The sequence below is a fragment of the Clinocottus analis genome, unplaced genomic scaffold, assembly GCF_023055335.1.
Source record: "Clinocottus analis isolate CAN_PGR_092001 unplaced genomic scaffold, fCliAna1.0.p SCAF_9, whole genome shotgun sequence".
Taxonomy (NCBI): domain Eukaryota; kingdom Metazoa; phylum Chordata; class Actinopteri; order Perciformes; family Cottidae; genus Clinocottus; species Clinocottus analis.
The window spans coordinates 11,693,706-11,705,347 of record NW_027176251.1 but is presented as its reverse complement, the minus strand read 5'-3'; the positions used below and the strand labels follow the sequence as shown (position 1 = coordinate 11,705,347).

The 11,642-nt window shown below is 39.5% G+C and overlaps 2 protein-coding genes across 3 annotated transcripts; one reads left to right on the top strand and one right to left on the bottom strand.

Moving 5' to 3' along the window:
* Positions 1-2,743: 2,743 nt before the first annotated feature.
* LOC137781700 (type-4 ice-structuring protein LS-12-like) lies at positions 2,744-4,052 on the bottom strand. Its single transcript, XM_068570616.1, has 3 exons — positions 3,988-4,052; positions 3,680-3,830; positions 2,744-3,111 (listed from the first exon to the last, which is right to left on the bottom strand). The coding sequence occupies exons 1-3, from the start codon at positions 4,037-4,039 to the stop codon at positions 2,850-2,852; spliced, it is 465 nt and encodes a 154-aa protein (XP_068426717.1). The 5' UTR covers positions 4,040-4,052; the 3' UTR covers positions 2,744-2,849.
* A 3,898-nt stretch (positions 4,053-7,950) lies between these two features.
* rbm8a (RNA binding motif protein 8A) lies at positions 7,951-11,337 on the top strand. 2 transcript variants are annotated; one of them, XM_068568920.1, is made up of 6 exons: positions 7,951-8,111; positions 8,636-8,695; positions 8,824-8,901; positions 9,108-9,244; positions 10,590-10,726; positions 10,900-11,337. In XM_068568920.1, the coding sequence occupies exons 1-6, from the start codon at positions 8,051-8,053 to the stop codon at positions 10,946-10,948; spliced, it is 522 nt and encodes a 173-aa protein (XP_068425021.1). In that variant the 5' UTR covers positions 7,951-8,050; the 3' UTR covers positions 10,949-11,337. The 2 variants fall into 2 exon arrangements, with proteins under 2 accessions (XP_068425021.1, XP_068425022.1); XM_068568921.1 differs by having other exon boundaries at positions 7,954-8,117.
* The last annotated feature ends 305 nt before the right edge of the window (positions 11,338-11,642 follow it).

Genomic DNA, 11,642 nt, shown 5'->3' with positions numbered 1-11,642 from the left:
TCACTGTTCTGTGTCCATCACTGTTCTGTGTCCATCACTGTTCTACGTGTCCATCACAGTTCTGTGTCCATCACTGTTCTACGTGTCCATCACTGTTCTACCTGTCCATCACTGTTCTACGTGTCCATCACTGTTCTGTGTCCATCACTGTTCTACGTGTCCATATACAGTTCTGTGTCCATCACTGTTCTGTGTCCATCACTGTTCTTCGTGTCCATCACTGTTCTGTGTCCATCACGGTTCTACGTGTCCATCACTGTTCTACCTGTCCATCACAGTTCTACGTGTCCATCACGGTTCTACGTGTCCATCACTGTTCTGCCTGTCCATCACTGTTCTACGTGTCCATCACTGGTCTACGTGTGGTAACGTGTGTCCATCTCAAGCATTAACAAAATGGCAAAATGCCAGTGAGAAACTGACTGTCTTCCTTCTAAAGCTGACAGAGGTCCAAAACGCTATTATTAATATTAAATTAATAATCCCTATTGACGACATACATACTTTACATGGAGCCTGTAGACCTTATGGCCAATGTGGGATTGAATGTCTTTATTACAGGGACAAACACTTTAGAAGTCTGAAGTGGAAGCACATTAACATGCTCGCGGCATCCTTTCTCGACACCATTCAACTACTTTACTGCTGCAGCGTCGCTGACTGACAACTGAATCAAACTGACATTGAACTGATTAACACTGACGTCAGCACATAAAAACACAGTGCAGAGACTGAACGACGGCTTGCAAGCAGGTGTTTTATCTCCGTTTCAACATGCAGGGTTGTCACTGGCTGCACCGAGCCTTGGATCACACCGGTGGTCCTGCCGGTTGACCCTGACTCCAGCTTCAAGCCTCTCCATCCCTCTGCCTCGTCCTTCCTCCAGAACACACTGATCCCTCCACAGGTTCACACAAACCGGTTGGTTCCATGTTTCAAGGGAGAGAAACTGTGGTTTCACGGGTGCAGCACAGAGCGGCAACACAATATTCAACCCCAGTAAAGATGCACGATGATGACTATCCCTGTTTTTAAATATGAGACATGGTAGATGAAGCATAAGCAAGTAGTCACCCGGAGATAAGTGGAGTGATTGAAACAGAACAACATATATGAGTGTTTTTCTTTTGCGGATGAGTTTGAGCACTTTTACAGATGGTTTCTTGACAGGCGGCCAACCGATTTGTTTAATCTCCACGAGCACAAGGAGAAGGTCGCTCAGGACTGCCAGTTGTTCCGTGACCAAAAGGCCCCCGGCCTTCAACCGAGACGTTTGCGAGTGCTGAGGAAAGTTTGGTTTGAAGGAGAGCCGCGGAGGTTTTGTCCCCAAGCTCCTTCAGCCCTCCCTCCATCACCACAGGATCAAAATTTAGCTCAGGGATGCCACCTTGAGTATATGAAGCGTAGCTTGGCAACAGAATTGGAAGGAGTGTGTAATGGCAGAATAACACTAGAGAGAATAATACTGTTTGAGTACCATGCAGTAATTATGGGCTATTTTGAATTTGTCTTGAAATTAAATGCTTTACAAGTTTTGAATGTCCAGGGAAACAGAAGGAATTTTAGAAACCTGCTTAGGACAGTCTGTCACTGAGGGAGGGAGTCCATGGCGGCATGGAAGACTAGTGATTTTGTTGTTTTGTTGTGAAACTGACAACAAGTCATTGTCTCCCTCTCTGCCTTGAGACACTGAGCACTTCCCCTCAGGTAGCTGCATGGTGAAGCATCACCTGCTACAATTTGCTCCCAAGAATAATGGGCAGTAACTACACCCTGAAGTCTCACTATTGTGTTCAACTGAATGAACGGGGTCAAATCTCACTTTATCTCTGTCAAAAAGTCTCTCAAATGTGTGTGAAAACCCAGCTCAAAAACTATGTAAAAGCACTGTTTGTTTAAAATAGTAACCTTTTAATTAGATTTAAATAAACTCAAATGTACTTCTCAATAGAAAAAGAATGTCCCAGATAGGACTGATTGACGTATTTTTCTTTCTAGCATGTGAACACTGAAGAATTGTCTAATACAGAAGTAATTTGTGAAAACAAATAGATATATGTTAAACACAGTTAAAACTGTGCTTCACATGTGCATATGACTATCCTTACATTATTTCTAAAGGAAAGCACTCATGCTGAGGTTTGTGAGGAACTAAGTTGATAAAACAGTATTTGAGGTATTTCCGAGATATTGATTGACTTTGCTTTAGCTATGTCCAATTGGTAGATTGCATTTACAAACGCATCAATTGTTTATCTGTTCATTTATTTGTGGAGGTGTTTTTTCTTCTTTTTCACACAAGTTTTAAAGTTGTTTTGATTTTTTGATTTTTTTTTTAATAAATAGACTTCTACACTGTTCTGGTTATCATTCTGATTTTATATAAGGGTAATTATTGGCCTATAATCAATACATCCCTCACTTTGGGTTAATCTCATCTTATCTTCACTGTAAACTGGACTCCAACATATTTGACAGCCTACTTCAGAATATTGAACCACGGATGATGGAAAACACCGTTGACCCCAAAGGTCAGAGGTAAAATTTATATTGACTTCCACTTCAATGAGTAACTTATCAGATTTTGCGCCAATATATTTCATTTCAACTTGAGTACTTGCCCTTTGACTTTCCATAAATTAATCTCTGTACTCAGAATGCAAATCAAGTATTTGCTCGAAGTCAAAATAAATTATACGTCATCACAAAATAATGACTTTCGAACCCTTTTTATTGACGACCTTCAAGCACCACATGTCCGATGGCTTAAAAACAGAGAGGAGTACGGCGGACAAACACCAGGCAAGCGTTTTTTGGGCAGACCAAAAAAATTAAGCCAACGGCAGGCTTTACTGGGGAGGCATCAGGGCCTTGGCCTGGTCCGCCACCTCCTGGAAGATCTGCTGGAGCCTGTCGGCCAGAGGCTTGACCTGGGCCTGGAAGTCGTCTGTCAGAGGCTTAAGCTGCGTGTTGAAGTTTTCCATTATGGGCCCGATTTGCTCCTTAATGTTGCTGATGTAGGGCTTCATCTGCTCTTGCAGCTTTTCGGCCTCGACTGCAATCTTCGCGACCAGAGGCTGGATTTGGGTCCGGCTTTCCACCGTGTAAGACCTGCGGGAGGAAGAGGAACCAACGTTCTAACGTTAATCGCTGCTGCTGACCCTGCCTTGTGTTTATTTGTTGTTGTTTATTTGAAGAAAGAAAAAGGAACTGCGATTGCCTAAAAATGTGTTAGTGTGACTGTGAAGGAAACTGTTTTCATTTTCAATAATCCATTTCCTACCCAAAGAGGTAGTAATTCTGTATGAAAATGTATTTTACCATCAAAAATATGACTTTTTCATTTTGACAATTGACAGAAAGGTGACACATTTGTTGTTTTCTCGGCCGTTGAATATCTTAATTACATGAGATCTTTCTACATGTTATTTTCTACATGCTACAATTAGCCCTTCTGGTACTTCCATAATGACATTTGACCATATGGTTGTCTGGTCAGGTTAACACACCATCCTGCCCATTTACATTTTTAAGTTTATACTTAAAGCATTTTACTGAACACACCTACACCCAGTTGCTCACACAGAGGGGAACATGGATTTTAGATGTCTATGTCCCAAAACTACAAGCACAGCAAAGTCAAAGTTGTTGGATTAACAGAAGTTTAGTTCGTACTTACTCTGTAGTGTTGATCATGTTCAGAGCCTTGAACTTCTCCACCATGTCCTGTATTCCGCTGGTGAGGCTGGCCTTAATGTCATCGACCAGCTTTTGCGTCACGTTGAAATCGGCCTCGGCGTCCCGCTTCACCAGTGTCACGGCCTCAGTGCCTGTGAACACACATTTACTCTTCTTTATCCCCTCAATATGATTCAACCTTGCACAGAAAAGGAAGCCTGAGTACTGAAGTCATTTTATATATTTTATAGTCCATCCCTGATCTTACGAATAAATAAATACATTTAAATCATGGAAAATGTGTCTTACCATGGGCAACAGCCAACACAACGACAAGAGTGGCAATGATTGATATTTTCATGGCGGCTGATGAGCAAAAGCAAACTGGGGAAAAAAGTGAACTGTGCCTCCAGAGACCGAGGCTTTTATAGCTCACAGGAGGAGTTCATGACGGCTAATCACAACGTAATCACTGCCAATGCAAAGATCAATCTGATTTGGTTGAATTGATTGGTGCGTGTGTGTGCGAGAGAGAGAGAGAGAGAGAGAGAGAGAGAGAGAGAGAGAGAGAGAGAGAGACAGAGAGAGAGAGAGAGAGAGAGAGAGAGAGAGAGAGAGAGAGAGAGAGAGATTAATAGTGTATTGCTGGATCGGACTTTGTTTCTTCACGTTATTTCTAATGTACTTTATTTATTTAAGTATTTCAGTTTTATACTACTTCATACTTTTTTATGCTACTCTATACTGACAGCTGGAGTTACTGGTTACTTAAAACATGATGTTTTAATAATGTTCTAAATTAAACTACCCAACAACTTATAAAGTAGTAAGAAAAAAATATATTTTCTTCAACTAGCAAAAAACTGTGTACACAGTAAAGCATCAGCAACAACAATCCAGTAATTAAATACATATATAGTGTTGGATCTTTGAGTACATTTAGCTGCTTATTGTAACATTTGGGGAGCAGGACATTAATTTGTAGTATTTGTAGTATTTTTTCCCCCTTAAGATATTTCCACATTTACTTCATGAAAAGATGAAAAGATACCTCTGTGCAAATGCACAGGTATACATACTTCAAGGTTCCTACTATATATATATATATATATATATATATATATATATATATATATATATATATATATATATATATACATATATATATATATATATATATATATATATATATATATATATATATATATACAGTATGTTACATTTTCCACTAATATTTTTTACTTTTGTGTGTGAGTTCTTTTCTTTTAAATAATAAACATTATATAGTGTGTCGTTTAAGGCTTGTTTTGTGTGTGTGCGCTGTTGGCAGGGGTTCATTCCTACAGTGTTATGAACAGAGGTTCAGTTGACAGGACAGCGTCACTCAGTTGAGTTGACTAATCCGGGGACACTTCATCCGATCAGCAGTTCCATACTGACATGCAGCTCTGCAGAAGTGCGAGGAACTCCAGGTAACCTGACCACAGAAGACACAGCGGGAGACGTTGCGGCTCACATGTGCCTCATCACCAATAATTTCATTTTGCAATTCTTTTGTAATATAAAACATTTTGTGTTCTGTTTGTATCCTTTGTGTTGTTACATCTGGAGACAAGAGTGTGTGTCTACCTTGACACAATGGCAACCTATTTGTGTTTGTACCTTTTTGATAGAACACTACTGTCTGAAGCTATGATAACGTGATAACAAAGACATTCTCATATCTTTAGCAGACTTCACAGAAACATTGTTTTCAGAAAATCATTGATTGTGTTAACTTTTCAGAGTTTGTATCTCTGCTGAGCAGTCACTTTTAGTGCCATCTTGAACTCTGTCTTTCAAAGTATAATGAGCAGGGAAAATGTCCCAGTACTCCACACTATTTAACATTAGTAAAGCATAAATAAACACTGAATTCATCATTCATAAAGCATTATTCCAATATGAACACTTATAGTAACTCATTACTATGCAATTCATAAACACAGATGGCTAAATCAGTGTGCTTTTGTTGAATATGATAGATGGTGATTCTCAAATGAATGACTACAATGAGCCATCGATTCAAAATGAATGCTGATTCAAAGAGACATTATCAAAAATGAAAATTCTGCCACAACATTTAAATTGCACATTGCACTGCTTGTTGTCCGATCGGGGATGTCACTATGGGCTGTTTTTTTTTGATACAGAGGGAATGTGGACATCTTTAGGCTTGCGTGCTAGTTCAACATCCGTCAGGTTAAAGTTCAGGTTGGCTATTATCTGTCCTTAGCATGCATTGTGCTGACTTCAGACCAGTAACATGTGTTGGGCTATCGTGACACACATCTTAACAAAGAAACTGAGTCTCTCAAACAACAGACTTAGAATATGTTTTACATGGCTATTATTGATGTTAATGTGGTAATCTATAATTTACTTCAGTCCAATTAAAGTGAACCCACCACATGATGTAACTTGCACACCTTTGGGTCTACTGCGCTCAAGAGAGCTTTTGATTATATAGTAGAGCAGCCTGCGGGTTCTTTTCACCTTGAGGCTCCAAGAAGACCTCTGGCAAAGCTTAAAGATGAAGTTGCTCTGACGTTGGAAACGAGACTGCAACATTGTTCGCTCAGTCTTTTGAATTTGGTTAGTGGAAAGTTTGCCCTTTCACATTCTGTTGAAACATTTTCTAACTTAAATGTGACCTGAAGTAGAAGTTTTCTCTTTTCGGACATTGGCGTCCTCGGTTGACTTTCCTGTCTGTCAGAAGCTGAAGAAGGCTCAGTTTAGAGTGAAATAAAATATTTAGAAAGCCACATGCAGTTTTGAGGGAGAGGGGGGTGGGGGGGGGGGCTGTATTTTTGTCCTGCAGTATTATAAATGTGCTATTTTCATCCATTCTGCATATTTCTAGACTAAAAAGTCTTAGATTGGGGATGACAAGAAAGCTGAGACTCTTGTTTGTAATGTTACTCCCCCTACTGGCCATTTTGTTGCAGCGAGAACTAATTTGACCTTGGCGTACAAAATTACGTTTTTTGACCTCTTGGATAATCACATAACATAACAAACATAACATAACAAAAACAGAGTCTTATGGCTTGAACATGATGTGTGGCTTTCCCAGATGTATTGAAAATAAGGTTTTTTTTTTTTTTTATCAATCGATGCTATTCTTGCACAAATCTCAAAATTTCTGAAGTTCTTGATACTAAATCGAAACGTGGAATTTTCTTCTGGTCCTGGTGTTATAATGTGGTATTTCAAAGAGAAAGTGTGTTAATGAGAGTATGTTAATTTCTATCAATACAAATATTTTAAACTTTGAACGCAGAGTCTGTTTTGATTCAACATGCATGTCTTTTACTTCACACTTCCAGCACACCCTCACAACATTTAAAAATGTTTTTTTTGTAAATCTCCGCTACACTATGATCCAGCTCACCACCAGATGGGAAAATCTTATCCTGCATAGATCTTATCCTGCATAACATGCAGCCTCAGTCTGCATGGGTGCATGAGAGCCCTCTGTTGGACATCAACTAACAATGCCAAAATAAGGCAGAAATTGTGGTTTGGCATGAGGTTTTAGCAGTTGTGGAGGAAGTATTCAGGAAATTTACTCAAGTAAAAGTAAACTCATAATATCACTGTAAAAATATTATGCTACAGGTAAATATTGCAAATAAAATATTTCTTATGTAAGCTATGACCTTCCAGTATTTGTGAATGTACTTAATTTACTTAATTAATTGTAAAGTAAAGGGACACAATGCAGACAAATTTACTGTGATATACTATTACATATTATTAGTATTAGCATTTGATTATTGATACTCATGCATGATGTAAAAGTTGATTTCACTAATGTAGTTTGTTGAGGTGAAGTTGATATTAAACTATTTTGTGTAAGACTGTATTAACAAATTGTTTGTTTTATTATGGATAAAATTGACTCATATGACTTCAATGATTGTTAAGATGTGACATTGTTGAACATACTGTGGATATGATGTCGGAGTGGTATGCCATCTGGCCACTAGGTGGCGCTGTGGCTCTATGAATGAATGAATCTGTCTGAACATGTCAGTGTGCGTGCGCGAGTGTGTGAGCGTGTGTCTTTGTGTTCTTTGCGTATATATCGACAGGTGTGAAATAAAATAAAGTTACAAAATAAATAAATAATACAAGGTTGGCCCCACTCCATACCAACAGGCGGCGGTAATGCGCAAATTCGCCAAGCGACAAGAAACCTTCAAGAAGAAGAAGAAGGCGTAACCTGGCGGCATCCGCAACCCGTTGGTTCTTCTTCTTTCTGTTTTTGCGTACGTACATTGCGTCGTCCAGGCGCTTACACAGACACAGACGACACTATACGGGCATCATGGCGGACGTTTTAGATCTTCACGAAGCGGGAGGCGAGGATTTTCCTATGGATGAGGATGGTGATGGTAATATTAATATATAAACCCACAGGCAGCAAATGCTCCACGACTCCGGCGTTCAACAGACGTGTATTTGTCGAGGTCTACGTTAAAATGGCCGCGACTGTGAACGCCGAGTGCGTGGTAGCAGGCCTGAGACTAGCTAGCAAGCTAACGTTAAACTATATTTTTAAGTCAAAGCTCCGCGTTGAAATATGCAGGTCTTGTTTGGTGCAAACTATTGAGGTCCCTTTTACAATACAAGTTGCTTCAAATGTATTTCCCTTTTAATATGGACGTGGTTTACGCACGTAGGATAAAGCTACAAAGTAGCTTGTTGTTAGTCGCTGTTAGCGCGCTAGTTCAGGCTCCAGCTAACGACTAACTAACGTTAAGATGCACTGATAATAGATGTACTAGTTAATATAACACTTATGTGTTAGTGTTTACCACAGGAACCCATCCACAGTTTAGTCTAGGTTGAATGTAAAGTTCGCGCTGGTGGTGTGCATCGATTTTAAATGGATTCAACTGTTCTTCTTCAGAGAGCATCCACAAGTTAAAGGAGAAGGCCAAGAAGAGGAAAGGACGAGGTTTTGGTTCAGGTGAGTTGTAACCGTTTTTGGCGTTTTTTTGTTTCATCTAATTTCCTTTCTATTTACTTTTAATAAAGTTGTTGTTGCTCTAATGCTCGTCAACAGTATTGTATGTTTTTCTGTGTTGCTGTTTCCAGAGGAAGGAGCCAGGTCCAGAATCAAAGAGGATTATGATACTGTAGAGCAGGACGGAGACGAGCCAGGGCCCCAGAGATGTAAGTGTTGCAATTTATTTTAACATTTTTAATTCAGTTTAGATTTAAGCAAAGAAAAATTCTAAATAGCTTTTGAAAATAATGGCAGCATAGCGCAGCATTTTAGTAATCACACCTCTACTTGTCATCAGTTTACCTAGTTAAAGGTGCTGCTTGATTTATCGTTTGTCCCCCTGACACCTTTTCTTGTCTTTGTCTGGTTGCAGCTGTGGAAGGCTGGATCCTGTTTGTGACGGGTGTACATGAAGAGGCCACAGAGGAAGACATCCATGACAAGTTTTCAGAGTTTGGAGAAATCAAGAACCTGCATCTCAATCTTGACCGCAGGACGGGCTACCTCAAGGTCAGACAGATACCTGTGCAGCATTTGCACTTCATTTCATGCAAGATATGTTCACATTGAATCAATGCACACATGTTACTTGATTTTATATTTTGTTTTAACACGGATAGATGAATAAACATTTTAGTAGCAGGTTTAATGTCAGATAAATTAGGGGTTTGAGGACAGATTTAATTGACTATGAGGGGGAAGTCATGTTGTTTTTACATCTAATTTTGAAATCGAAGAAGAGAGAAACTACTAATTTTAGTGTTTTAAAAAAAGAGCACAATGCAAAAAAAATTAGAGGCCCTGCATATGTTTGTGCATTTTTTTATAACCGTTGCTGTTGAAATTAGAAAGCATTGTACGACAAGCTCAAAGTCTGAACTAATTGCCATTAACCTGTTTACAACTGACATTAACATGTGTCTTTGTTGATATGACCCCCAAGTTTGTCAGTTCACACCTGTCATTAGAATGTGTCTCCAGAGACCATTTGTGATTGTCATTTCTGTTGACAAAGACCCAACAGTATAGATGGAACAGGCTCATTTTCAGTTGATCAGCCATCACCAATGGCTGGCTCATATTCTCATATTTCTCCCTGGCCACACACGTCTGTGGAAGCATTTAGAGTGAAAGAAAAATACATGAATCTCGGAATTTTTAGCATCTGCAACTCTAAAATTTGTCATAAAGGAACAACCTCAAAACATTTGAACCAACTTATTTGGACACTTTAGAGACTCCAGTTGGTCTCGAGTTCAGGAGCTCTTGTCGCCCATCCACAGATTTTGGGGAAAAAAGATGCCAGAAGTGGAATCTAGAAATACTTTGGATAGACTGCAGACTGTGAGGGAAAGCCCTCTAACACAGTCTGTCTGATTTTAGCACATAGTAGAACTAGAAAACATACTCATGTGCCAAGAAAAAACAGTTTAAAGTAATCAGGTTTTGTTCGGAGTGCATCTGTATTTTCCTTGTTTGCTCAAGTAAACACACTACCCATAGTTTTTTTTTTGTTTTAATATGCCATACTATCAACTTTCCTTCAAGCCACAAGGTGGCAGTCTTGTTTTAAATATAGAATTCTGAACAAAAAAAAATGAAGTATGGAGGATGTCCTCATGAGCCGTGTTGAAGATAATCTTTTAAATGCTTTAGAGACATACAATGTATAGTAGTAGCTGGGCTTTAGTGCCACGTTTCAAATGTTTCCCCAGTGATCTCACACTTGTTTCAGCATGGCCCTCATGACAAGCTACCTGTTGGAGTGTAGGATTGAGCCCTGTTTTGCGCAGTTGTAACTTTGTATTGTTAAATGCTCCAATATCTCACATGCTGTTCTGATGACTGTTCCCAGGGATATGCACTGGTGGAGTACGAGACCTACAAAGAGGCCCAGGCTGCCATGGAAGGGCTCAATGCTCAGGACATGATGGGTCAGCCTATCAGTGTTGACTGGGGATTTGTCAGAGGGCCCCCCAAGAACAAGAGGAGGTGAGGGTGGTGCATGTGCACAGGCGTGTGTGCAATTTCAACAAGTTACAGTATACTCTGTGTATGTAGCTACTTAAGCTATTGAGGTATAAGTGATGTGTAATGCAAATGAAACAAATATATATATATATTTTTATATTGGAGCACATATAATATAATACATTTATTTTCAGAACTGGCGGGCGGAGACGCAGCAGAAGTCCGGACAGAAGGCGGCGCTAAGTACAGCATTGGTCATTGGCTTGTCGGGGTATCTGTTACTTTGTCAGGCAATTTATAATCCACTCTTTTTGTTCAATATTTTTGAGTTGTATGCCATCTAGTTTTGCAATTAAAATATTGGGATATGGAAATATGAATAACAAGAAGCAATTGGCTTGACAGCAGTATTTTCAGTTTATTGTAAATTGCTAATGCTGCATCAAAGTGCAACAGAAGGATATCCATTCAGCTCCGTCAGTGAAACTGTGACTTACTTTCAACAACTTGTACGCGATGCATGTTTATGGTTGCCCTAAAAAATGTTCGTTTTCTCAATGTTTATGTGCATTTTGGTTTTTTGATTTTATAATACTGAGGGGAGGGGGGAAATTAAACTTTTTTTAAAGGTTCTTGTGTACACTTGTGTTTTTATTTAGCCGTGCAATGACGTAAGTATACGTCATCATAAATGACCTCACCCAGGCGACGGTGCCGCCCCAGCTATTTTGTCAACTCCAAAGCACCTGTCACTCTGGGCTCTGAGTGCCACACTCATAGGCTACTTGGACAAAACCCCTTGCCCTTTATTTTTTTCTGCAGCCAATTGGCAAGCGAACGCTTTGCACTCTGCCCTTCTCATTCGATGTTCATCCTATTGGGGAACATCAGTCAAAGAACCCGTGGATGCCCATTGGTTCTCAAAGACGTCAATGAA

Excerpts from the sequence above, each read along its gene's own strand:
- rbm8a (XM_068568921.1), top strand. The coding sequence starts at position 8,051 with ATGGCGGACGTTTTAGATCTTCACGAAGCGGGAGGCGAGGATTTTCCT. Across the intron at positions 8,118-8,635 it reads TATGGATGAGGATGGTGATG|AGAGCATCCACAAGTTAAAG; the intron begins GTAATATTAATA and ends GTTCTTCTTCAG. Across the intron at positions 8,902-9,107 it reads CGAGCCAGGGCCCCAGAGAT|CTGTGGAAGGCTGGATCCTG; the intron begins GTAAGTGTTGCA and ends GTCTGGTTGCAG.
- LOC137781700 (XM_068570616.1), bottom strand. The coding sequence starts at position 4,039 with ATGAAAATATCAATCATTGCCACTCTTGTCGTTGTGTTGGCTGTTGCC. Across the intron at positions 3,831-3,987 it reads TGTGTTGGCTGTTGCCCATG|GCACTGAGGCCGTGACACTG; the intron begins GTAAGACACATT and ends GTGTGTTCACAG. Across the intron at positions 3,112-3,679 it reads AACATGATCAACACTACAGA|GTCTTACACGGTGGAAAGCC; the intron begins GTAAGTACGAAC and ends TTCCTCCCGCAG.